The 27,080-nt window shown below is 35.2% G+C and overlaps 1 protein-coding gene across 7 annotated transcripts in view; it reads right to left on the reverse strand.

The window, feature by feature from the left end:
• Nucleotides 1-549: 549 nt before the first annotated feature.
• Nucleotides 550-27,080, reverse strand: part of TTC21B (tetratricopeptide repeat domain 21B) — a 42,474-nt gene continuing 15,943 nt past the window's right edge. For 3 of the 7 annotated variants that reach the window (XM_042784135.1, XM_042784136.1, XM_042784140.1), the window contains 16 exons: nucleotides 25,830-26,054; nucleotides 24,790-25,028; nucleotides 24,412-24,484; nucleotides 23,266-23,376; nucleotides 21,561-21,699; nucleotides 19,606-19,712; nucleotides 16,941-17,129; nucleotides 13,987-14,097; nucleotides 12,829-12,910; nucleotides 11,920-12,070; nucleotides 11,357-11,518; nucleotides 10,756-10,951; nucleotides 8,808-9,032; nucleotides 6,263-6,383; nucleotides 4,122-4,189; nucleotides 550-3,156 (listed from right to left, as the gene is read on the reverse strand). In XM_042784135.1, coding sequence (XP_042640069.1) covers nucleotides 3,079-3,156; nucleotides 4,122-4,189; nucleotides 6,263-6,383; nucleotides 8,808-9,032; nucleotides 10,756-10,951; nucleotides 11,357-11,518; nucleotides 11,920-12,070; nucleotides 12,829-12,910; nucleotides 13,987-14,097; nucleotides 16,941-17,129; nucleotides 19,606-19,712; nucleotides 21,561-21,699; nucleotides 23,266-23,376; nucleotides 24,412-24,484; nucleotides 24,790-25,028; nucleotides 25,830-26,054 — 2,277 coding nt within the window. In that variant the 3' untranslated portion in view covers nucleotides 550-3,078. Of the gene's footprint in view, nucleotides 3,157-4,121; nucleotides 4,190-6,262; nucleotides 6,384-6,405; nucleotides 6,670-8,807; nucleotides 9,033-10,755; nucleotides 10,952-11,356; nucleotides 11,519-11,919; nucleotides 12,071-12,828; nucleotides 12,911-13,986; nucleotides 14,098-16,940; nucleotides 17,130-19,605; nucleotides 19,713-21,560; nucleotides 21,700-23,265; nucleotides 23,377-24,411; nucleotides 24,485-24,789; nucleotides 25,029-25,829; nucleotides 26,055-27,080 lie in introns of those variants that run through there. The other 4 variants (XM_042784137.1, XR_006164554.1, XM_042784138.1 and 1 more) reach the window with 4 other exon arrangements.

Here is a 27,080-nt window from a genome sequence, read left to right on the forward strand (position 1 = left end):
CTATCCCAGGAGTCTCTTCCATTCAAAACCATTTATTAAGAAAGGAGCTAAAAAAAAGCAAGCTACCAGGACATGCATTTTTAAAATAAGAAACCGTTAAAGCAGAAGAAAAGATGAAATTAGCACTTTCAATTAGTTGGAGTAAAGATAAATGAAACAAAGCCATTCCTTCTGCACACAAAGTAGAAAAACATTTACCAAGGACAGGAAAACTTAAATTGGCTTGTGTAAACCAAAAGGGAAATGGAAAGGCCATTTATTTCTTCTGGAAATACTATATTAAAGCAAGATTTTCTCTAAAGGACTATTATAGCCACCATTTTTATTATTTTTTTTTTAAATTAAAATCTAAAGATGTGCCTCATTTGCTCTCTTCTTTTAAAGACCTCATCTATAAAAAGATACTAATGGCTAGATATGCTCCAGATGGCTAATGGGAATTCAGAAATCTTTTACCTGCATGGTATATGAATAAAGCTCTTCACCAAAAGTTAGCCATGAAAATCTCAAAGTCTCAGTTTGGGGAGATTGATGACATGGACTCCGATGTTAAGATTGAAGACCCTTTATTATTCAGAAAGCTGCGTTTTTATCCCCCTACAAAGTTGTCGATTCTCCCCAAAACATAAGTGCTTATTGGTTAACATACATTACTCAAAAACCTATTCTAACATTTGATTGGCTATCTTAACTATGCATGTCTTTTTTCCCACAATAACTTTTTTGCTCTGAGCGTTCTTCCAAAGTCCTCTGTTGTTCACTAATAACTTTCTTATTTTTCTGTTATTCCAAAACCTTCAAGGTCTGTTGTTACCTTATTTTTCTGTTATTCAAGGTCTGTTGTTACCTTATTTTTCTGTTATTCAGAAACCTTATTTTTCTGTTATTCACAAACCTCCAAGGTCTGTTGTGACCTTATTTTTCTGTTATTCAAAGCCCTTATTTTTCTGTTATTCAAAAGCCTTCAAGGGCATCATGGCCTTCGTTGATGTAAAATGTCTCCACATCAGTTTAATTTCTATCAACTAACTTCCGTACCTTATCATTGTAATGATCTAATTGTTACCCATTTTATGAAAGGATAATGTCCATCTTACGCTCATGATAAAAACAAAATGAAGTAGATGTAGATGCAAATTTGTCTTGCCTTTTTTGAAAACATTCTGCACGTACTATTGAGGAAGCAAAACCACACTGATCTAGTATGAATAGGGCTGTGTACAAAGAAATGCTGTTTTACTAGAGAGTGCCTTGATAAGGCCTATGTACTTATTCTTTTAGCAGTGAAAAATAAAAATAACAAAAAACAAAATAACAAACCAGCACGGTTTAAGAATTCAGTCTACTGACCTCCACAGCCCAGCTCCCTTATAGTTCCCTTCCCAGCCTCAGCATTTTCCAGATCCTTCCATGTTCCTCATTCCACTCCCATTCCATCAGTTTTTTCCCCCAGTCTCCTAAATCTCTTTCCTCAGAGCTCTACCATGCTGCACAACTGGTGGGCAAAAAGCAGGGAGACTGCACTGTACTGGTACAGCTACATACACACTGATTGCCAGTGCTCAAAACAGAAGGGGTAATGCTACAGCATAACTTTCAACATTCCATAGGGAAGGAGGGGCCGTTTATCTGAGTCTCTTTGCAATTCTAAGATTCACACAAATCTTGTAGAAGTGTTATAGTCCTGAGACACATCTATGAATTTTAGTTTAGGTGACCAGCAGCTCAAAAGTTACTGGAATGCAGAGCCTGGAAACCACCAGCAGGTAGCATCATTGCGTAAGTGATGCACGTCAATTTATTTAGGAAACAAGGCTGTAAAGTTGCCCAAGATACAGCACCCAGTTATTTATATGCAAGAATAAACATAATTGTAAACAGGCTCCCTTCTGTAGCCTTAACATTCAGTTGTCTTAAAAAAGAAACCCAGAAATCATATGGAAGTGACTTTACACAATGTCAACATGAAAAGCCAAAATTACCTAAGGAAGAAATGAAAATAACTGATTTTAGAAACTTAATCACTAGTATTAAGAATTCTCTTTCATGCCAGAACATCACTTCTCCAGTCAAATACATACAACACCAAGTGCTGTTTGAAAACCAAATACAGCAGTGTAACAGTGTTTTTTGTTAGGTATTTGTTTTTTCAAAAATTCTGCATCACTGAAAAAACCCTGATTCTTCTCATTCATTTATGACATGCTACTGCTCCCTCAAAGATCCACAGGTATATTCTCCATGTGAGACAAGATCATAATCCCCTGTAATCAACATGATTTCTCCAGAAAGGTGCTTTATATGGATTAAACAAAATGAGTGCTAATTTCTGCACATATGCTATACTGTTTACACATACAACGTTGAAGGACTAAATGCTCCAGATGAAAAATGTCAGATATTTCTCTTCATGGAAATCTGACAGGTGTATTGTAGGCAGCATGAATAGAAAGTAAATTCTGTGTAAGACTTGCATGATTTATAGAAGTCTTTCTTAAATATTTATACAAGGTCTTAATTTTAAATATTAGATTTTCATCAAAAATTAAAACTTTGAGAACAATGTATATAGCTGTTTTTTCAAGATTAAAAAAAGCGTGCTTGTAATATATGTAAAAATGAAAAAACATACTTTAGAATACACCTGTAGTAATAAAGAATACACTGTAATTATGAATAAATGGTTTACATGAACTGAAATCCAGCATCTTAACAAGGCACCTACACTAAATAGGATAGGCTATTAAGAGTTTTTAGTGCTATTTCAAACGGGCACCAAGAAATACTGAGTCATATGCTTTAAAACATTTTTATAATGCTGATGATGCTTTTTTTTGATTCTGGATGACACTTTACATAGCACACATGTAAGCGGTATTCTCTTCTGAATGAGAATAAATACAATTTCTTTCAGACCTGAAGATTCTTCTTGAAAATAATCCTGATCTCTGATATAATTAAGTTAATCATATTCACAATACTTTCGTGCTGATATGGTCTCTGTCACTGCAGTATTTCATTCATAGTTTCTGAAGTCAGATTAAACAAACAAGACCATGAGCCATGCAAAAAAAATATTCACATTCTTAGTGATGCACGGGCCTTGTCAAGTATTTCCCTTCTGATCTTTGGATAGTTTGGATGTGCTTCAAGGACCTGTCAAAAGACAAAACAACCCAAAAGTTCCGTGTCTAAAAGGAAAGAATACGATGTTTGGTTATCCCCCTCATTACTGAGCTTACACATTCTAAAACTAAAATAACAACATGACAAGTTTGTTTTAAGAGTGCATAAATATTTAACTGTGGCTACAGAATACCATCTATGGCAGTCAAGAACAGCTTTATGAAAAACACCTTGTTTCCCTTTCACACTGCCCTGTCACCTTGGTATGAAAGACACAAAGGTCAAGGGCTAAAACCTCTGGCTTGAAATGTGTGCATCCAGAACAGTAACCTCTGGAGACATTTCCAAGGTTTTAAGTATACTTTCTCTGCAATGATAAACTGCTCTTATGTTTTCACTCCCTCAGGCTCTTTCTCATTATACTCTACCCACTTCATCTTCTTGCCCCTCAATTCCCTCCTCTCCTTTATCCTTCCATTCAATTTGTCCATTCTAGTTATCCTTATTTCCTCTCAAAAGAGTAAATATAATTTATTTCATTATTAATAGTAATACTTATTAATTCATAACATTCACTCTGATTCTGTAATAGTAGCCCTTCCTGCCATTTTGCATCTGCTCTGTTTACGTTTGGACCATACAAAGATAATACTGCAAATTACTTTCTCACAGTGTCTTCTGATATTAACATTTGATTAACTCCTTCAGCTATACTTCTGTATACCAAATTGCAACCACAAGGCCAAAAGAAGGTGCTGCCATTTCAAAATGCTTTCACATATGATAGCCAGCCACTTTATCTCTTATTTACCTGGTTGCCAGGGAGCTTAGGGTAAGGCAGGTTATGTAGAGGATATTTAATTTAATCAAGCCTAATAAGTAGGGCATCTTTCTGACACGAAGCTGTGTATTTTAGAAATTTAAACTTAACAAAGGATCATGTAAAAGAATGTTGCTACAGTAGACAGAGTATTAAGTACATATACAAATTCTACCTTATGACAAACATCGATGGCATCAACGTATCTCTTTCCTTTAAGGTAATTGAAAGCCAGCTTGTATCCTGTAAGTAGAAGGGGCGAAAAAAGGTGAAAATTTCAGTTTCTGTATTGATTAATTAAAATATCACATTCAAATTAATTTTGGTCACTTTATGTTTCTAAAGTTAGTATGTTTGGTTTTTAGTATTCCCTCATCTAAGCCTGTAGAGACCAAAACTTCTACTGGAAATGTCTGAATCAAAAGGAGACATTATTCTGGAGAGTATGTGTTACTGGAGGGAATAGATAATGGTTGTCCTCTTTCAGTTACTATGATACTCCACACAGTTTCTCACTGTGACCTACAATACACTGTCCCTCTGTAAAGACAATTCCATTATTAAAGGACAAAAGAAGAAAAAAAAATCAGGATAGCAATAACAAAATAGAGAATTAAAATGCTATTCTGTTCCACTGTCAGCAGAAAACTGATAAATAAAAGTCACGTGGAACAGCCAAGCTGCATAGCAACATCTCAGGCTGATACTTTCAACACAGAAGCTATAGCTGCTCAAGTATATCAGCATGGACAGAGATCAGGACCGAGGGGAAAAAAGGTTATAAGCATGTAATTTCCAAAATTTGAAAATTTACATCTTTCATTTATGAACTTATGCAGGCTAGCAAATGAGTATGAGGGATCTGATGCCAGTTTAAACAGTTTTGCTTAACAGATGCAGTTTGTGCTGTTTTAACAAGTTTAATGCATGACAATTCTCACAATGCTGTAATCAAAACTAGAAAATGATATGCACATAGTACCTTCAATATCACACTCTCACTTTTTGTATGCACAGTTTAACTTCACTAAGGCATTCTCCTGTTGAGATACCAAATGATTTTGTAATTCTTTCAATTCCTACCCTCTAGAGGGTTTCAAAGTAGCAAAAGAAGAGTCTTGATCTATGTTCTCTACAACTCAGGAAATCACATCTTTTTACTATTAAAACTTCTTATAATTCCTTTTTATTTGATCAACAAGTGTAATATCTTAGCCAAGACATTCATGGGTCAGTCTACAGGAGCAGGAACAACTAGTACAATTATTGCGTACAAACTCATACTTAGTTATGTAGAGATTTTCACATATAACCTTAGTCAGATATCTAACAGTCATTTTTACTGCTGTTTTGACAACTGAGTCTTCCTTCTGCTTTGGCCCTTCTGATTTTTTGACTCACAGTACATAGGGCAATGTCTAGTTTTGGCAATCCATCCATGAATGTGCATTTTTGTACCTTTAACTGTGTTATAAAAGCAGGAGCTAAACCACAAAACATTTAGTTCCATTAATACTACTTTAATCTACAAATCGTGTTAGATAAAAAAACATGAGCCAAACCATTGCAGCATCCAGGAATTACAGTTAAAGAAACAAAATGTATGGCAGTTCATATGCATAACAGGTACAATCTTGTTTAAAAAAAACAGTTTTTTCAGTTGATGCCAAAGGCTATCTTAACCTAACACTAAGAAAACCTAGGGCACAAAAAAAGACCACAGATTAAAGACCACAAGAAGTACATATTTTTGAGGGGCCACAAGTATAACCCAAAAACTGGAACAGTATTTGTATAAGCACTCACCCTTGGGACCTAGAGACAGACATTGGTGTTGAGTAAGAAAGGGCAATTTAAATGCATCCTTACTCATGTATACAAAACCTTATCCATATAAATAGAAAATTTGTCTGCTTATCAAAATGAAATAGTTAAATCAATGATCTGTCACCATCAGATATATATTGGGTATTATAAAAGTTTCTCTATTATAGAGAGTACATATTACATTACTATAAATACATTATTAAAAATTAATGATGTACTTACAGAGAAAGTTGTTCATAAGGAGCAAACTAAAACTGTTTCAGACCAAACCTTGCACTAAAACAGTAAACAGAAACTTCTGAACTATCATAAAGCTGCTACTTCTTGCCATCGGGGCTTTCCAAGTGACTGTTAAGTACACCTTTAAACATCCGTGGTTTTTATGTGAGGAAAACCAGTGAAAGTTAAAAACAGTCTTTCCAGTAAAGCGTAGCTGTTTCATTTCTACTGTAGTGCCTGAAATCATACTTATAGGTTATATATACGTGCCTATTGTTGGATTCGTTTGGTTTCCGTATTTCCAGGCCATCTCATAATTTATTGCTGCATCTTTATATGCTTGTTCTTTTTCCATTATGTATCCCATGTATTCATAAGCCTTGCAGCATGACTGCAAAATATAGATACTCATTCAGAATTTTATTTAGGTAAGCTTATATATAATAATACCAACAGTTTAATTGCTTAAATACTTCAAATCTGTACAACTGGAAAGCACAAGTGATACTTGTATACTAACTTTGATGACAAGTTAGTCCCAATTTAAAATATCTGAAGATATCAGTTATAGGAAGTTGCTGTGCAGAATTCCGTAAATTCCTCCAAGTCAAGTACAGAGTTCTTCACAGAAGACATTGCAGTTACTCCTTCAAAAATGTTTAGAGCCTCCAGGAACCCTGTAAATAACTCTTTTAGTTAATAATAACCCTATGGCAGCCATATTTCAAGTCCAGCTGGAAAGTGTCGTATCTTCCACAAATATTGTTTGTTTTACTCTTTCTTAAAAACATACTTTCATAGCCTTATTTTTGGAAACTGTTTTACATTATAATTTTCCACTTAAAGCTAAAAACAGACAGAAATACCCTGAAGAGAACCCTAACCATTAAACACTTAATTTGGTATAACTCCAAGTGGCAAGTTACAAGCATCCGAAAATCAGGTTCCAAAAACTATTAAGTGCTAGTGAAAATACTATCCTAGCTTGTGTTACACACATATATAAATCCATTTAACTCCACAATAAAGGTTAGTATGAAAGATACTGTAATTCAGATAGAAATCTTACATTTAGTACACAAAACAGGAAAAAAAATTTACAAGAATAGGCAAAACCCCAACTACCATATGCCCTTACTGTGAATAGCTTATATCATCACACTGCTAATAGGTCAAATATTTTCAAGAGAAAAATAAAGCTTTTATGAAAATATGCATATATTTATATGTACATACACCTATCTCTCTCCACATCACTCATTTCTGACTGCTAAAAACAATCCTAAAAACTAATTCACCACAATAATGTGTTTTCTCAATCTAATCTAATCATCTAAATTGGAGACCACCACACAAAATATAGTCTTGTGAATTAACAAGGTATTTTAAGATCTAAAATGTTCAACATCTCTTTGTATAGTGCAATTCCTGCTTAGTTGCTTTGCATGCAAGTTGGAGAAAAGTCAGTATCTTTACTGTGTTGTTTTGTTAAGGAACCGGAGTTGCAGACTTCCAATTTGCCATCCTCCTTCCCATCAAGCACAGCTTGTTTATTTAAGTCCCTGGTGGGTCTCAAACTTTCTAGAAGAAAGTTTTCAGAGCTGCTCCGGAATTTCTGCAACAAAGTATCATTTGTGGTATATACCTACTCAACAGACCATCTATTTCAAGATAAGTCTTATTTTGGGAGATGACTCATGTTTGTCCTCCAGTGGTTCGCATTCTGCAGCTTCCTTTGGCCATCTGGACAAGTGTGTAACTGACCTTAAGGTAGAATTTGTTCTTAACTAAATTCAAACTAATTTTCTGTAAAAATTAAATTGAGTACATCCTGTTTTAAGAGGCTTCTCTGCAGAAGTACATGATATCATTGTAACAAAAACTGTTGTAGCTGCCTCTTAATTTTATACTTAGAAATAACAAGAATACAAGTTCAAAAAAGTCTACCTCTCAAGGGGGTTGCAGAAATGTGACTGAATAGTGAACCTTACCATCTACACTGATGAATTCACAAAAAGAAATATACAGCATCAGGTCCTTTTCTAAACCAAATCTGTGCACTACAAACAGTAACCTGAACTCGCAGCATAGCACCTATGGAAGACTCGCCTATTGGATGTGCCTCACGTGAAGGCAAGTGAAGTGTATAGATGGAAAAATGTGAACAGCAAAAAGGGACAAAACAAAAAAATAAACACAAGAGCTAAGGTCTATGCTTGTTCCTATAGTCAAAGCAGAGTATTGGGCAGTTTGCCTGCTCAGAAATCTTGAGGTAAAAACATTAGAGCTTGTTCCCAAACAATCTACCAAACAGTATCTGCACAGCAGAGGATTAATACTAGCATTAAAAAAATATATCATTTTTTTAAATCCTGTATAATAGCAGACTTATGAACACAGATGTTGAAAAACAAATTTTAAGATATGAAGATAATGTCTCTTAATAAATGGAGCAAGTCTCCAAAATCTATATGGCTACATCTTTCTTCAATAGGTTTGTGAGACCCAGTAAAATGCATCCCTGACATTCCATGAACTCCTTAAGCTTTTAGTGTCATCACAGCTAAAACCTGCATAAGTTATTATAGAATATGAATAAAAATGACTAAGCAGCATTCACAGGTTTGTTTACTACCCTCCAGTGTAAAGTTGATGGTTTCCTGTCTTGTTCTGGTCTACTTCTCCTTAGTAAGTGAAATACCAGGCAATTGGAAAAAGAAATACATTTCAAAATCATGTTTCAGAGGAAAACTAAACATTTAGATGAATCAAAAGAGAATGTTACTAAGGTTACTTTTAATGTGCATTCACTTACCCTGTTATGACGAAGGCATCGTTTTAATAATTCACCTGCCATATCATATTTTGCAGATTGAATATATATATCTGCAAGTAGAAGCCAACTCTTTTCAAACTCCTCTGCATCAATGGGATTCCAGTTCATTTTTGAAATCCGTTTTAACTGATTTCTGGCTCGTGGAGTCTGTTTCAAGATCATGTAGGCTGTGGCCATTCCCAAGAGTGCTGGTATATGATCCTTCTGCAGTAAAAAGCAGTGACTGCTTGGTGCTTTTTCAGTTTGCTTTTAACATTTTTTAAAATAAGATTTTCACTAAACTAAAAGCCAAATCTTGGGAAATAAAAGTAGAACATCCAATCTTACAAATACGTTTTCTATCTAGTGCTATGATTATTTCTGTAAGACTAATCATGATAAACAACCACATTAAATAATCAAGAGTTTGGGCTCAAAACAATCTTCTTCAGGCTCAGGAAATGTTGAAAACATCCACAGGTATTTAATCTCAACAAGAAACATTCTGATACCACTAAGATCTACCCTTTTGATTCACAAATAAGTACTTCAGATAGAAACTGAACTCACTTGAAGTTACAATACAAGTGGTATTTCCTACGTTTAGAAGTGCCTGTCAAATGTCAGTAACAGGGACACCGATTCCTATTATTAGGTGTACAGCTCCTAAATATGTAAGTCTGAATTATATGCAAAAGCTATGTATAACAAAAAGGATTCTTAAAAGCCACCATTCTATGCAAGACCCTCAAGCAAGCAGTAAGAAGTACAGGAGCAAGTGTAATTTTAAAAATCCTGCTTTTATTAGCATGGGGTATAGATGAGAACGGGACTTACATCCCCAAACTGCTTTCTAACTGCAGAGTGGTTCTATCAGCAGCTAATGTAAAAGCTTCTTTATCCCTCTCAGTGTTCCTGGCTCACTATTGGTATTCTGCCTGTACACCTCTTTGTAGGGTTGTTACCCCACCAAAATCCCCTCTTTCACATAATGATCAGCTCATCCCCCCTCTCCCTCAGTAGCCACACCTAGCATGGATCAATAACCTCTGAAGTCTGAAGAGATTAAAACTGTATATTTTATGCGACCCTGAAGAGAAGACTAAATAGACGAGAGCATTCTTCCTGCTGGAACTGTGTCACCGTGTGAAAAAAGTTCAATATTCACAGGATCTCGGATCACTTCTGAGTAGGATTGAGGGGTCAGTACTGAAGTCAGAGGGACACCTTGTTTTTGAGTCTCGGAATTGTTTTACACACAAGGTAAACATCAGTATACTCAGCTCAGTCAAGGAGCAGGTTAGCACACAGTAGTAGTAGCACGCAGGTAGCAGTAACTTAAGGACGTCTTGGCATTCCGATGGACTAAATCTGTCTACATGTGCTTAAACAAAATCTGTTGAAAGTTGTTGGTTACAAGAGTATTTATTATTAATCCTAAAGCTAATGACTTCAAGTAGCTACAAAATAATTAATACTTCCATCATAAGGATGAATTTTAAGCAGATTGATAATGTTGCCCTGGAATCTAAATTCTGTCAACTTGCCATGAAGTACATGAAGGCAGCTTATATTTAATTGTTTTTGCTTACAGAATGAAGGCACTGTATAGACTTCTATCGTCAGACACACTGCTGGCAAGACTGGGAATTAAAATGCAAACCCAGCAACTCAAACCAAATAGCTTATTCACATTTCAGTAACTGGCAATATTAGCATTTGTTGAGTTATAAAGTTGCAATCCAACTGAAAACTTCTAAAAGATGCTGTTATTTCAGTGTGCTTTTTTTCCAAATTTTATAAAAAATATTCTTTAATAGGAAAAAAAATCCTTAGAATAAACAGCACTGACACATGTCACTACTCCTGAATGTAAACTGCGAGACTAGTTAAAAAAAAAAAGTAGTAAGTGAAAGTGAAGATTTAGGAAACAAGACAGGTTACTAACCTCAGCCACTACTATTTCAGTAAAAGTGTTCAGTGCTCGTTCAACACTTGATTTTTGTTTGGTTGCCATGAGACAATAATTTTCCATGATTCGCAGTTGAATGTGACCCTGAATGGTTTGAGGCTTGAGTTCCTTCAGAAGATTTTCTGCTGTTCTTACAGCCAACTGCACAGACTCCTGCTTCTCTGTTGAATTACTGTTATCAGACAGAAAGTGTCTGTAAAAGCTTATTTTTTAAATACACACCAAATTAATTATGACTTAGTACCAATTCCATGTTAAAGGCATGCCATTTTGTACAAGATGGCTCTGTTATGTAGGCAATCTACATTGATTCTGTTCTGTAATAACAGCTGTTCCAATCTAACAAGCTGTTTTTAACAATGCAAGTGACCAGCACTGCAGATAAAATCTTTTATATTCTCTGCTTGAGACGGACTTACTAAAGTCTAGGATGGTGTCTCACAATATAGCAAGTAGAATATTCAAAACATTAGATAAACTCAAAGTTCTAGCAATTTAAATCAAGGCATGTTATTAAGGAGTGGCAGAGGAAGGGGATAACAGGAGAACCCAAGCAATATTTATTTAATTCACTTACCCTATGTCAGCATCCAGATTTTCAAAGACTTCACCACCCACAGTTTCATTATCTGGGTTCAAACAAATTTCAATCATGTTGTAGACTGCATTCTGCCCCCAGTCACTGTCCTTTCGAGCTTTATTAAAATGCCGGAGTGCATCATTTGGTTCACCTGTATACCTGGACAGATAATTAAACTATTTAAAATCTGGGCAAGTAAAATTCACTGCCCCAAATCCCAAGAAGAAACCCAAGTATTTAAAGCCAGATGACACCCTTGCACACACGGATAATGCAAGGTTTGAACTTTATTGCATACTATTGCAAAGAACCTGGTTTTACAGACTAAAAACAGTCTGATAGATTGTAAAATTTGAAAGTAAGCAGTATTATATTATTGAAGCAGCAAGAATATCCCTTTTAACATGCAGGAAATATGAAAGATGTATGTGAGACAGATAAAATAGCTTCATTTTAAAGAGGAGCTCATTGAAAAGTATTTCAGAAGAGAAAATGAGATCTTTCCTAAAATCCTATATGCACTACACAATCAAATAAACCTTAACTATAATTGCAAGTACCAAAGATACAGTCCTTTGCAGTAGTGAAATCCTGGTTCGAGCTTTGTTCTGGAAGAATGTTTTTCAGCCATTAAAAGAAATCTTGGGACTTCTTCTAGTTTCCCAGCTCTTCTTAACAAATCAATTAATCGCGAGAGGGTTGCATAGTTATCTAAATATACAAATAATTAGTACACTGTAATTCTAGTTATTTGCTGTATGAATAGCTTAAGAAATAGGACCTGCCTTGTTTTTTTTTCACATACAAAAATTATAGATGGTATAATATATAAGACATATTACATAGTAACCACAGATACAAGAATGAAGATATCAAGTGATACTTGCAATACTTCTACAAAAACCTGTATGAAGATAAATATAGTTGTACTTCACCTCCAAAAACACTCAAATAAAAACGTTTGCTGTGCTCTCACAACTTCTTTCACAGAGTCCACTAGAAAGCTTTACATTCATTATAGTATAGTACTATTTTAATAGATTTTAGTAGCTTTCTCTCTGGTCATGATTTGCAAATGGCTAAAATAAACTTATTCCTGTCTGTTACAAGTTTCCTTTATTAATCTTGAAATAAAACACTAGCTTTCCACTTGATATCTTAAACTCAAGAGAAAGTGATTTACAGTTACAAGTATATAACATCCTAGCTATATTTGGCTTGAGGTAAACAATGCACTTTACATTGCAGCAAAGTAAATTATTGTATTTATGAGAAATAATTTTCTTATCTTCCCCTGCAATACCTTTATGTTTTTTATATACAGTAACAGTTTATATTTTTAGTACCCATTACATTATAAATAGTACATTTCTTTGTAATCATACAAAGTGTTTTTTAGTTATTTAGTCCTCTATCTCATTAGAACTATGCATAAGAAAGAATTAAAAATATCACTGCTAAATATTCACCTGGCTTGCGTTCTAGAAGCTGCTGGAAATGAAAGACAGCTTGTTCATAATCTTGCTTCCTGAACATGAGATCAGCCATCATCTACAATATTAACCAATTTAGAGAAAACAAAACAAAATATTATAAATTGTGGAATTCTAGTTCTGCAAAGTGGGGAGCTGAAACTATGCCTTTAACGTGCTGCAGGAATTGCACAAGTAGTAAACTAAGTTGGGTTTTTCATTACTCTCTGGAAAATAAACACTCCATATTCAGACACACAGGATAGTAACAAGAAGGTACAGGCTTATATCTCAATTTTTCACTTAAGGTAGAAATTAAAAGAGAATTAAACACTTTGATGTACCTTTGAAATATGTTTGGGTTTACTTGTATAGTTTTACTTCTAATTTTATTTCCTATAAATGCAGATTAAGCACATAGAAAAGCAAAGTTAGTTTAAAGTTAGGGAAAAAGAAAGATGATAGTCCACTTCAGCAGTGGAAATAAAACAAATTATTTCATCTCAGTTTATCTCCACAGAGAGGTAGCTAATAAAGAGTAGATTTAATAACATACATTAAGAATGCTATTACCCCTGTTCTTGCACCATACTAGGATAAATTCCAGATGTTAGACCGCAGTGAGAAAATAAATTATTCCCATCTTAAAATCATTTTGCTCCTGGTGTGTTAAAAGCAAAAGTTGCTCAGTCTATTGAGCTGTCTTTTAAGCCAAGAAGTGTACAAATCCTGTACAGAGAATCTGCAGCTGTGATTAAAAATGGTTAAGTAGGAATATGTTTACCTATGATTATATAAGGATGTAAAACCACCTTAAATACACAGTTCTTTTCTTCCAGAATTTTTTTTAGATACTTGCTAATAGAACATGCATTATGTCATGCTTTACTCAACATTCCACCTGCTACTTTTTCCTCTACTGGTACTTTCAAAGATACATTTTTGCATTGAGATAGAATGAAGGCTATGATTGCTAGAAACTTTATATCCAGCACAAACAGAAAAGCATTTTGTAGCAATGGATTTTTCATGGTTTTTTTTTTTTTAATCAGAAGCTGTATGCTTTCTTAAACATAGCATTCTATGCATCCATCAGATTGCAGACATACAAACTTCAAAAAACTCCCGATGCAGGACTAGTATAATAGCACATACCATAGTTGCTGCTTCATTATCTTGGTCATTCTTCAGTAGTAAGGAACACTGATGTTGACAGGCATCAGTATCATCTTGTGCAAGATACAAACGTGCAAGTTCCAACATTGCCTGTATATTAAAATATTTGACTGTATGTAATTCAAAGATGAAGAAAGCTGGTTCAGGTCTACAAGTACTAACCTGAGATTTCAGAGCCTCAGGGGAAATTTATTTCTCTTCTAAAGACAGAGCTTGCTTTGTTGTTTCCCGTGGGCTCTTGGTCAAGTAATTTAATTAATTTCTATTCCTTCACCTTTAAAACAGATAAAACTTTTCTTCTTCAGAGGGATACTCTGCAGCTACATTGAAAATACTGCTGCTCAGGTAGTATTGCTCTGAAGACTACAGTATTTTGGTACGAATAATTTTCATGGAAAAAAATGTAAATGCAAGTAGTTTTAAATTCATTGACAGAAGCAAATAACCCACTAACATTCACCAATTAGTTCTGGAGTATAATCAAATTCCAGCAGAAACAGTTTTCTTATCTGCATTTCCAAACCTACCACATTAAGACTCCATATGGATCCATTTCTGAGAAGCAATTGCAGAATACATATTAACAAACTGAAATGTACAAAGGCATGCATCCTTAAGGCTAAAGTCCCATCATAGACTATGCTGAATAAAATGCCACAAAAAAGTTTCTAAACACAAGAGTTACCACAGATTAATCAAGCTCCCATTGAAGAAACCAGGAGTTAAACCAATCAAAGTAAAATTTGCAGTAGACAAACAGTAGCAATGTTACTCCTGTTATATAATTCTGAAACAGAAAGGCAGGTGGATAAGCATTGAAATGATATGGAGATAGCATGCATGTAAAAATTTGAATTATATAAATCTTTCTTCAAGCCATTGTTCTTCTGTGCATAACACAGTGGAAGACCAAAAAGCAGTCAGCTAGCCAAGGAACACTTCCTGCCTTGGGCAAATCAAATTATGCCAGTTAAACTGGACTTCTATACTAAATTCCAGTGACTTGAAGTGGTCTCTAAATTTTCAACTCCAGCCCAGAAAACAATGATACTGTGAAATGATGTGCTTGATGTGGTCTGTGATCCACCTCAAGCTTGTATCTAGAAACTGCATTGCCTCTTATCTGGTCAGAGAAATGAAGTAGGGTATTACCTACCAGATATAACTACGTAAAATGGAACAATGCAACCCAAACCCCTTATGACATGGACTGCAATCTTTTCATATTTAGCTGAATAATTTGTTTAATGCAACATTTCAAATCTGGTTTGGGTTACTTTGGATAGAATACAGGAGATTTTGTTCTGATGAAACAAGGTACAGATAGCTTCAAAAGAATTTCCAACACTTCCATATATAATTTTAAGGAAAGTAAAATCTATGAAGACATCAAGAAATAGGTGGGTGTTTAACACCTCAAATTTATATTTTGTAATCTAAAGGATTAAATTCCAACATTGTACTAGCAATGTTTTTAAAAATGAAGGGAAGTAAACAAGTTCAAACCTACCTAAACTATAAATATAGAATGAGATGAATCATTTATACCAGTTGTGGGTAACCAAAAGTATTTTGCTCTCAGTACTCTAAGCAGGGAACAAGTTCTTAATCAGAAATTCAGTCTTAGATTTTTCCAAGACGTCATTGTATTCTGTGTTGCTAGTGAAGTAGGATTAAAGCAAAAACCTCCAGTAAGTGTAAGCAAGCATCTAACAGAAATATTCAAACATCAGCGCACAGCGTATCTGGTAACAGTGGGTATCTCCCAATAGTAGGATTCTAGCAAGAATTGAAGGGAAATGCCATGCTGGTATTTCAGTACTGGTGTGAAAGAAAAAAAAAGATTAAAGCTTTGATACTGAATTACTGGGATGGCATACCACAAAAGCCATAGCTGTACCTGTACTATGACAGGCAGTCTCCTCACTCTTAATGGTAGAATGGGGAAGTCACCCTCCTTTGAAGATTTTAAGGATATTTTTATTCCTCTCCAAATTTATTCTTCTCCTTCATCATTCTTACAAGATGCCTTGAAGGAAAGTCTCTCTCAAAGACGCTGAAGTTAGAGATTTACGAAGGACCTAGATTCTTTAAACCACAACACATGAATTTGAGTATTAAAACCAGGTGACATGTTGATAATTTAGCAGCTGGTGAACCTGACTGCTGTGCAATAAGCAGCAAAGTAAGATGTCTTCATATACACCTAAATATGCAACCCACTTATGCTAGAAAATTGTAGAAATTTGACAAAAATTATTTCTTTTTGGTGCTCATCATGAACTTCTTAGCCTTTCACTTTTCCCTCTCTTATCTCTAAAACCCAGGGCTGTGAAGGGAGAATAAAGAGGGGCATAAAAATAAGCTCAAATTTACCAGCATGTATCAACAGGCAGACTGGTGGGAAAGAGACAGTGCAGGGAAGAGAGAAGCAGTGCAATAGTGACTATTCAGCAACAGCAACATTTTGTGACTTAAATCTGAATCCTACCAAATCAAGACAAAAGTCTAAAACTGCCAAAACAGGCACAGGAGAGACAGAAATTGTCTGAACTGACTGAAATCACTGGGACTTAATTCCAGAGGACAGCAACACGCAAGATTGTTTCAATCTACATTATTAATGTGCTGTACCTTACACATCCTCAACTGGTACATGAAGACAGGCTCACTGTATGGCCTAACAGACAAGTCAGAGTGCATGTAGATCACCACTCGGATCAGGAGTTTGTGTAAGAGACAGAAATTACCAGTACATACAACTATTTTGTCAAGATCAGCAGCGAAGGGAAGAAAGTTCAAGGCTCTGTATATATCACAAAGCAGCAATAATTGCAAATATACTTCTACACTGTGGATAATTGGAAAAATGTATTGCTAGATATCAAAACTGAATGGAAAAACAAGGCAAAATAGTCAGAGGGAGAACTGACCTTGTTATCGGTTTCACAGTGAACAAGAGCCTCTTTGTAAAATTTAATTGCTTTTTCATAGTTTCGTTGGGCTGTAGAATGTTTTGCAATCTCAGCACAAATTTCAGCTGCTAACTGTTTCTGTGCAGGAACTGCATCCAGCTGTTCTATTTGAGCTCGTTTAAGCACTCTGGCTTGTAATTCCCGAGCCTAGTATGAGGAAAGAAGTGAACAGTCAAAAACTTTTGAAGGGATTAATTTTATATTATCTACTTTAAAATAATGTAATTTAATTTTTTAAATGCTCTATAAGGACACTTTGTATTTTATAGATGGAAAAACCCCAAATAATAAAAAAGTCAGTAAAAATGTCTACACTACAGAAAACATCAATGAAAACAAGCAAAACAAAACACCTCCCCAGTATCTCTCCCTCAGCAATCTGTATCAAACTGCCTTGCTTTCCCAAAATTCACATTAAAAATATGCTAGAAAGCAACCTAGTGTTCACCACTTTCAAGAAGATGAAATCCCAATACACTTTTTCTAAAATACTCCTTATCACAACTGCATGCCAATCCAATAATGTATAATCTACACTTTATAGAAAATAATTTTGAGATAATCATACATACAGTATTTTGTGAAACATAAGGAACAGGACATTAAAGTAAAAAAGCCAGGGAGGGATTCCGTTTACCCCTTGTGTACTTGAAGAAAAGGGTGGTATGAACAAGCTTATTTAATACTCCATCTAAGGAATATTTAGGTCAAATACATTCATTTAAATAAAGATGAGATATTTTTATCGGTCTAAATTTCCCCCATATTTCCGTGCCTTGCATTATTTATAACTAATCTCTTCACCAATTCAAATGGTTATCTTACTGTTTATAATTCCTAGCAGAGTTGTCCTACTTCAGCATTTTTTCTGATTACATCATTAAACAAAGCCTCATTATTAAAGAGAAAAGCAATGCTTTTGCATATGAGCCCTACAGTTTTGTTTAGAACAATTTTATCACCATCTCCATGAGTTCCTGTTAAGAACTTCCTTAGTCTCCAAGCTACCTTCCTACATCAAAAATATTCAGTAGAACTGTTATATGCCTTTTTCCTTTTTTTCTTTAAAATTAAGCTTTTGATAAGGTGTATGAACAAGACCTCAAAGGCCAAAACCCAGAAGGTATATGTACTTAACTCCTTTATTAAGCACAGAAAACTCAGGAAAAAAAAAAAAAAGCAAAAACACCTTCAAATTTTATTTTCTGAGGTCCTTCATTTAGGGAGTGATTAAGAAGCACAGAGGTATAGCACTTTGTTAATAGCAGATGCCCCAAAAGAGGGCAGATAAGGAAATAGCTATGCCCAATTCTGATTATGCCTGATCAGTTTTGATTTCAACTGGAATTCTAGCCAATTAACACACAAGAGATACAAAACTGCTTGAGCAGAAAGAGGGTAACTATCCTAACATTGAAATAAAAATCTCAGAGCTGCTTCGCTCACTTAAAAGTTCACAAGTTGAAGAGAAGGAAGCACTAGTATTATTCTGCTTCTTCTCACCCCTTACCATTTTGCCTCGTGGTAAAGGAGATTTAAAACACAAAAGTAAAATCGGGCAGGGGGAACTTCTAACATCACATCTAAAACCAAGGGAAGAAACCTGTTTAAGAAGAGGCAATAACATGGTCGAGCAGTTAGCCCTGCTGAAATAATGAAAATATAGATGGTTTTGTGTAAAATGTGGGAGCAAAAACAAAAGGAGCAGGAAAAGATTTCAAAGAGAACAGGTATGAGGAAGTACAGTTTTAAGGGCAGTAACAAAAACAACAAAAGAAAAAAGGGAAGAGAGACAAATACAAAGTTTTGAGGTGTGATATAGTGAGAAACCTGACAGAACTAAAGAAGTACAGAAAAGAGTAAGAGAAGTAGACTGCTCTGGGGGAAATTTACTAAAGGAGAATGGGGGCAAGAAACATCAGCTTTGAGCAAGAAAAAAATACATTATAAGGAAAAAGTAAGAATTTAACAACAGATCAAACAGCAGTATCAGTAGGATTTTAACTCTTATGTACAATTATCTTTCTAAACCAATCTACCTAATTTACTTTTCTGGCTGGTCAGAAGATGCTACCAAGGCTTACTGTTTCTGTACCAAAGTGGAGGTATAATTGAAGGGAATGTACTGACCCAACCTCTTGCTCAACTTTTTTGTTGAGAAAGTGTCTTCTAAATGGAGTTAATTATCTCTAGCTTCTGAATTTGTTCTTTCAAGCACCAGTCTGAGTAATAATATTCAACTCCAGAATGAACAGATCTCATTGCTATCTAAAATAAACAGTGGTGCAACAAAATGACAGGTAGCCATTGAAAGCTGTTCCCAGGTGTACTATGAGTGGTGTTCAATGCTGAGCTAAAGGTATGTAACCTAGCTGTTCCCATAGCCAATTTTGTTTTCACCTGCTCTGCTAAAACTATGCTCCACACACAAATAAAGGCACAGTACGAATGCAGGCTTCCAGTAAAAGCCATTTCACACTAGTCACTGGCACTTTATCCCTACCATGTATGTGTTTTCCTCATTCACAAAAGTACTATGGTTAGAATCTAGGATAAAAGTGAAACCATGGATAAAAGTGAGGATACTGCAAGCTTTCATAGGGTTTTTTGTTCTTCCCTTTACCTGTTGTAATGAAACAATTGCTTCATCAATCTTCTCCATTTTGCTATAAATTTTTGCCAGAAGGACCTGGTAACGTCCATCTTCCATCAGAGAAGACAATTCATTAACTATAAGAATTACATTAAACAAACATTATTCTTGTAAGAACTGATTCTGGTAAAGTCAAAGAAAGATGAAGCTCTCCACATACTCCAGGCAAGAGCTTAAGTGAAAAGTTCACAGCTCAATCTTACATATTTAGGACTGTGATTTGACTCTGTTTTGCTAGCAGGCAGAGTAAACATTAAAACATACAAACAGATTTAAGACCAAAGACATTGAAAAATGCAAAAGGAATACATTCTCAGAAATATGAGAGAAAAGCTTTTGATTTAAGTGGACAGGAAATAAAGTGAATCCTGACATTTCTTGTCTAAATCCTCCTCAAAGTCAATGAAAAATGTCCAAATTGATTCAGTGTATTGTTTGATGACATTTCTAGTCAGACCTCTAACTACCTTTCTTTTGCTAGAGTCGAGAACAGACACAAATACAAACAGTCATTTGAACTAAATATTTCAGTATCTATTCAAAAAGCAGCAAGCTACTTTTGAATCACGGTTAAAATATATATGCATAAAATATTTGAAGAATACAAGTTCTCCCTGTCTTGTTCTTATTTTAATCTATTGACAAAGTGGTATCTTGAGCAAAGTTCCACATTAAAACATAAAAGACACGAAAAGCCAAGTTTTATCTTTATTAAAATGTTAAAAAATAAAAGTGAATATATTGAGCTACACTCCGTTAGCAAACTGTCATCAAAATGTTCTATTTGTGACATGTTATTTTAAATCAGAGATTAGGCCATGTAGAAACCATGTAAGATCATTCCCTCCAGTACATTTCCTATATCTATTTCACAAATGAAGGGTACTTTAGCATTTCTGAAAAAAAGATATTAAACTGTTCAATAATTTTCCCAATCAGCTCACAGGATATACTTTTTTTCATGTCAGGAATGCACCTCTATCAAAGACGTACAAAAGGATATAGGCTTAATATTTTTTGCTTCGTTGTAAGATGGAAGAGAAGATTCTGAAGTACATGGGGCAAACCGTATTTGCTGCTAATTTACCTTTCCACACTAGAAGATCAAGCTGCCTTGAGCATGATTATTAAGTTAGTCAGATCCTCAAAGGCTTAACTAAGACAGGAATATAACATTAAATCAGAGGATTTTTTTCAGTAAGAAGTAAACGAGACAGAAAACCAATGCTCACCTGCACAGTATGAAAGACCGGTGAAATAGTGACGTAAGAAGAACTTACAGAGGGGACTAGTAATAAGACTTGATAATACTAACTGCCTCTGTATTCAGAGCCATAAAAGTTAATAAATTTATTTAAGCCACTACAAAAAGATTTCCTTCATGAAGGGTATAGCTCAATAGCTCACACTGAACACCTTAAAACTTCTTAATTGCCTTTTAACAAAAATAAGGAAAAAAATCCAGAAATTTTATCTTTGTAAGTGCATATTCCTAACATGTAAAAGAGGGTCCTAAGAGATGTTTTCAATCAGTTCAGTCTCTGCTCTGAACGATACTGGGTAAAATTTACCATGTAAACAACCATTCCCTAACAGCAGGAATGACTCATCTCTACTTAATCAATTCACAATCAGAACATGCGTTAACACAGAAGAGAAAGAACCTTGCATCTGTGGACCTCTGCTATTTTATTTACTGACTACATCTAATCACAGAATTTCCAAGTTTAAAAGTCCTGGAAAAAGCACCTTTAAATGTAAGTGAAGTTTATTTTAGAGTGCATTTCTCATTTATCACTTTACAGTTTCTTGTGTTTTACAGTTAAAAAAAAAGTTTATATAGAAATTGTTTATACCTTAGAATCATGCAGAAAACAGAAACAGTAGGAATAGTATGTTTTGCTGTAAATAAATAACATTCCTACCAGGCTCATGATCTAAAGCTTGCCGAAGTACTTTTTCTGCCTTTTCATACTGCTTCAGTTTCATTAAAAGCTCAGCCAAGTCATAGCAAAGGAAATTCTGTTGACCGCTTCTCAATGCAGCCTCGTAGTAACTAATTGCCTAAAAGGAAAAAACAAAAATCTGATTATTTAAAGAAAAATCTTAAAGACAATGACCTTGCTACTTAGGTATTTAATGACATGCTGCTTAGAGTTTTCTCTTTCTTCACTTCTCTTGTAACCAAGGGATTTCTAATAAATACTGTATTATAAATGTTATTTAGTTGCAAGTTCAGGCTTCCAAAAATGCAGTGTGAAATTAAAGACAAAGAAAGTAACTAGAGTCCACATTTTGATAAACGTGCATTTACATAGCCTAACGACACTACCACGTTCTATCTACACATCTAGCACATTCAGTCCGGTCTTGAATCCAACACAGAAAAGAGATTTCACAGAATCACAGAATGGTTTGGGTTGGAAGGGACCTTAAAGATCATCCAGTTCCAACCCCCTGCCACGGGCAGGGACCTCTTCCACCAGACCAGGCTGCTCAAAGCCCCGTCCAACCTGGCCTTGAGCCCTGCCAGGGAGGGGGCAGCCACAGCTTCTCTGGGCAACATGTGCCAGGGCCTCACCACCCTCACAGGAAATAATTTCTTCCTTGTATCTAAAGCTACCCTCTTTCAGTCTAAAACCGTTATCCCTTGTCCAATCACTACACTCCCTGATAGAGTCCTTCCTTGTCTTTCCTGTAGCTCCCTTCAAGTACTGGAAGGCCACTATAAGGTCTCCCTGGAGGCTTCTCTTCTCCAGGCTGAACCCCCCCAACTCTCTCAGCGTGTCCTCATAGGGGAGATGCTCCAGCCCCCTGATCATCTTCGTGCCCCTCCTCCTAACTTCTTCCAGGTCCTGAAGAGATAGAGACAACATTATTTGAAATAACTTTCCTAAGTACAGAAGAAGATTGTGCCAAGCATTTATGGAAGAGGTGCTTCTGAAACAAAGCACAGAGCCATTTCTTTTACTTGGTCTCCCAGGTACTTTCTGTACCTATTTACTGTTTGTTATTTCAATACAAGAGACTAGAAAAAAGAACAGATACTGAAAGTTAGGAAGTTGGCACTGATTCCTCTGCAATTTAAACTTGTCTATCAAACCATGTCAAAGCCACTTGTACAGAATGTACATGCTAGCTTGGGAAGATGTTGGCTTCCTCCAAAAAAGAAATGAGAAACTCTCAGCTTCTTTCACAGCACATATGCAGAAGAATACCATAAGCACAAAACAGTTAAGTCTTTTAGGCAACATGGAGACTATTTAAGAACACTGTATTAAAAGGCTCAGTGAGATGTAAACAAAACAAGAGACCCAAGTTCAACATTCTTGTATGTAAGCACTAAGGGTACAATCACATCATTGGCCCAAGCACTACACCCCTGCTTGCTTCCTTCCCAGACTGTCCCAAAATACTTTCTTCCCTCCCCTGTCCTCTGCAAGGGCCACAGGGCGGACAGACCAGATATTCTGAAGGGGATCTATAAACTTCCTTTCAGGATAAAAAGTCTGTTTAGAGCTTTAAAGTTAAATGCTTCTACCCAACCTGAAAACAAAAGTAGGCAAAGCCCACATGTTGACAGTAATGGACACAATACTTAATTAGCCTAATAGAGTAATTCTAGAATACCTTTGAATAGTTATGCGTTTTGATTAAGGCTTTTCCAATTTTACTTGCTAAAGCTGGATCTTTCGGATTTTTCTTCAAGGCCTGCTCGTAGACTTCTATGGCTTCATTGGGCTTCAACAGTAAAAGATAAAAGGACAGAAGTCAGAAATTAAGATAAAAGGTGTATGAAGAAGACTAAATCTGGTAACACCTCCAGGAATGACTGCCAAGTACTACTGGTTCATAAACTGCAATACATCTGAGAGAAGAATGGTCACTATGAAATTGCAGTGTAAAAGCCCATGTAAATTGTAAAAGTGTAAAGCCCATGTAAATTTACACTTCCATGCTAAAACAGAATGTGGAGAGAACTTGGCAAATAAATGAGTTTGAATTAACCTGATTCTTTTTCCACTGAAATTTCTATACTACTATTTTCATGAGTTAACAAATTTATGTAAATTTATTACTGTGATCGACAACCATTCATTTCTTTCCTCTGCAGTGTTATATCAGAACTAAACAAATTGACTCAGTCTTTATAATTATTCACTAAAGAGAAAACTACACACAAACATTAATAAGTAAACAACCATTAATCACTTAGAGATCCCCAAATTAGTAATCTAAACTATTAGTTGCATGTCCTAACCCAATCTATTATTTCAAAATATGAATTTAAATGTGTATCCTTCAAATTCCTAAATCCACTTGACTACAATGTCATCTACAAATACTGAATAACATTTCCAGTTCATTAAGAAAGCCAAGGATGTAAAAATTTAAATTTCTAAATAAAACTTTTGATATGAGAACTGTTACCTAGAATTATTCTAAGCTTCAGAACTCTTCTAAACATCTCCAACTTCTTTCTTAATTTCATTCAGCCCTCATTTTAGATTTTTGTTAGCCTTATGGGTCAGCATTCTAGATAAAACTCCCTCCTTAACTTTCACCCTGTCATTCATTAGAGAAATGCATTTTCAACAGCTTTTGCTTTGAACTTAGAACAGTTACATTTGTAGCCAGTAATTATGGTTTTTTACACCCTAAAGCAGTTTCTGTTTGCCAACTACCAATCAATAAGAGCCAGCATGCTACATTGTCTCAACGTGCCAAGGTCAACAAATGACTCAATCATTCTATTCATCACTAGCAAGCACCTACCTCTTGAATATTCATGTATGCATCACCAAGAAGAAGGAAAGTATGAGCATTTGGCAGTTTTTCTACTAGGTCTCTGGAAATAGAAGACAGAACTTTGTTCAATATTTAACATGTCAATATTGGTATCTAAACAACAACAAATAGGGCACAATGATTTTATCGTCTGCAAATTTTAGTTTTTATTCCTGAAAATAAAACAAAAAAATCTGAGATATCTTTCCAAAATAGGACTTCCAATTATTGTTTTAAATATTACAATACTTACCAAATGAATTCACTAAACATTTCTGACTTTTTGTAATAGAAAGGGAAAAAATGAGCTCACCATGATACCATTAAACATGTATGAAAATATATACACACCCCACAAACTTTTACCTATAGCATCCAGCATATAACTTCTTATCTTTTCTGTAATGAAGATAAATATCTGCCATTTTTTCTTTAGCTTGTACAAAGTAAGGCTGCTCAGGTGTAATATTTCGGAGCATAGTCAAGGCTTGTTCAACATCTCCTTGAGCAATTGCCAGATCTGCATTTGCAATCACAACCCTTAGTTCCTCGGGAGTTCCAGAAAATTCATTTATGGCGTCTTGCAGTATTATAGCAGCTTCATGCTGCAAATAATAAAAACAATAGAATTAACGTATTTCCTGTTTCTGAACAGCTGAAAATTAAGACATCATAAGCAAATGAATGTCTGGGGGCATTACACAAGCCAACCAAAACCCCACAAAAAAACCCAAACTACAGTATCCATTTGTTTTGCTAAAACATTTACAATGTGGGTTTTTTTGCTCTTGATTTTGTGAATAAAATCTGCATGATATGAACAACCAGAAAAAGTTTTAGGAGAGAAAATAGCATTTGCATTGCATATATACAAGGAGATGCTCAAAATTTAACTGGACAATGACTTTATCACCTTGCTTTAACAAGTCCTGCTTTGAGCAGGATGACCTACAGAGGTCATTTCCACTTACATGGCTGTATGGCTTCTCTCATATTCTTATACAACTGTAGTTTCCTACTGCTTATTAGGATATAGCTGGTACTGTGGATGCAGCTACACAAAGGTAATGTCGTGATCCAAAAATATTTCTAATAGCACTCTGACAACAAAACAGGAATCTACATGCCGGCAAATGAATACCAACAGTATCTCCTCCTCAAAATTGAAAGGGGTTTTGTAGACTCAAATTGAGCAGTTTCAAGTAGGTTTTTTTTCATCTGTACAATCGAAGGTACAAACTGTCAAGTCAGGTATTACCATCTTGGTAACTTTACCAAGCAAATCCTCTTGGTAAAAGAAATGATGGTTTTCTATTCTGAACTAATGAGAATAGACACTTCTGTTAATGGGAAGAGGAAATTGGTTTTGGGTATATATTAACAACTTAACAACTTTGTCATCTTACCGGTTCTCCATTCAAACGATGAGCTTCTACTAACTCTAGGAAGACAGACACACGATCACTTGCGTCAATTTCAACTCTTTTTCCTTTAGTTTTTGAGGAAGCTGTAGGTTTTCTCATTCCAGGCAAATTCTTTGCCATCTGTAAGGTCTTAATAGCTTCTGATAATTCTCCCATCTTCTTCTGGGTTTGGGCCTTAACTAAGTGATAAACAGGATGTTCTCTCACCTAAAAAACCCAAAATATATATATAAGGAGTTTGCAAACTTTACTTATGCATAGTATTCAAGCCTCTTGAAAGAAGTTTTTAATTTTTTTTTTTTAATATTGATCTTGGTTCCTTTTTTCCTCCAAATATATCAGATTTCAATTGCAGTAATTTACTTATGAAAATATTAGAACTTTCAAAGAGTATATAAAGTAGTAATTAAGTTCTAATTAAAAAGAAATGGAAAACTATTACAGGAGATGAGACTTTGGGATAGAAAAACATTCACTGCAGCATTATTTGAAATTAGGCTGAATTTTAAGGGATTTTAAGCATCTCCCACACTGCTGTATGCACACTTCATCAGTCTATTAATTAAAATAAGTATACAATAATTATTTGGCACAAGTCCTGTCTGCCATTTCTCCACCTTCATGAAACATATTTTACATGAAAAGAAAATGTCAGTAAGGGAAATGTAACTGCATACAGAGTTGCAAATGCCTCCCTGACTCCTAACTAGGTAATTAACATTCAGCCTTCTTGCATCACTTGGAGGAAGGAACCAAAATGGAAGCATGCTTGAAAGGAAATGGTAGTTTGTCACTTTTCAGTTAAGCTCTGTCAGGACACTTAGCACAACTCAGACCTAATGAGTGCTGTGTAGCGTTCCCAACTCAGTGTTAATCTTACATAAAGTTACACACGTCAATAAATCAGAAATCCTGTACTGCAATGTATTGCCCCCAAGATATAAAACTGGTGAGGAGCACTGCAAAACAGCTAAAGTTTTCTAGTACAGTGCTTAATTTATCAAATTTGCTCCTGAAGGGACAGAAAAGTTAGACAAAGATGTGACATTAATGGAACAGAGCATAGCATATGGCTACTCTCTTAACACTTAGGAGTGCTTAAAGCAGCATGAATCAAGAGGTAACTACAGACCCCTTCTGATCCCCTTCTGCATCTGTGCGTATCTTCATTAGCAACTGCATGTGCTAATGTGCAAAAAGTCCACAAACAACACTGCATCACTCTTCAAGTCC

This window comes from Tyto alba, unplaced genomic scaffold, assembly GCF_018691265.1.
Source record: "Tyto alba isolate M040663 unplaced genomic scaffold, T.alba_DEE_v4.0 Super-Scaffold_7, whole genome shotgun sequence".
NCBI classification, from domain to species: domain Eukaryota; kingdom Metazoa; phylum Chordata; class Aves; order Strigiformes; family Tytonidae; genus Tyto; species Tyto alba.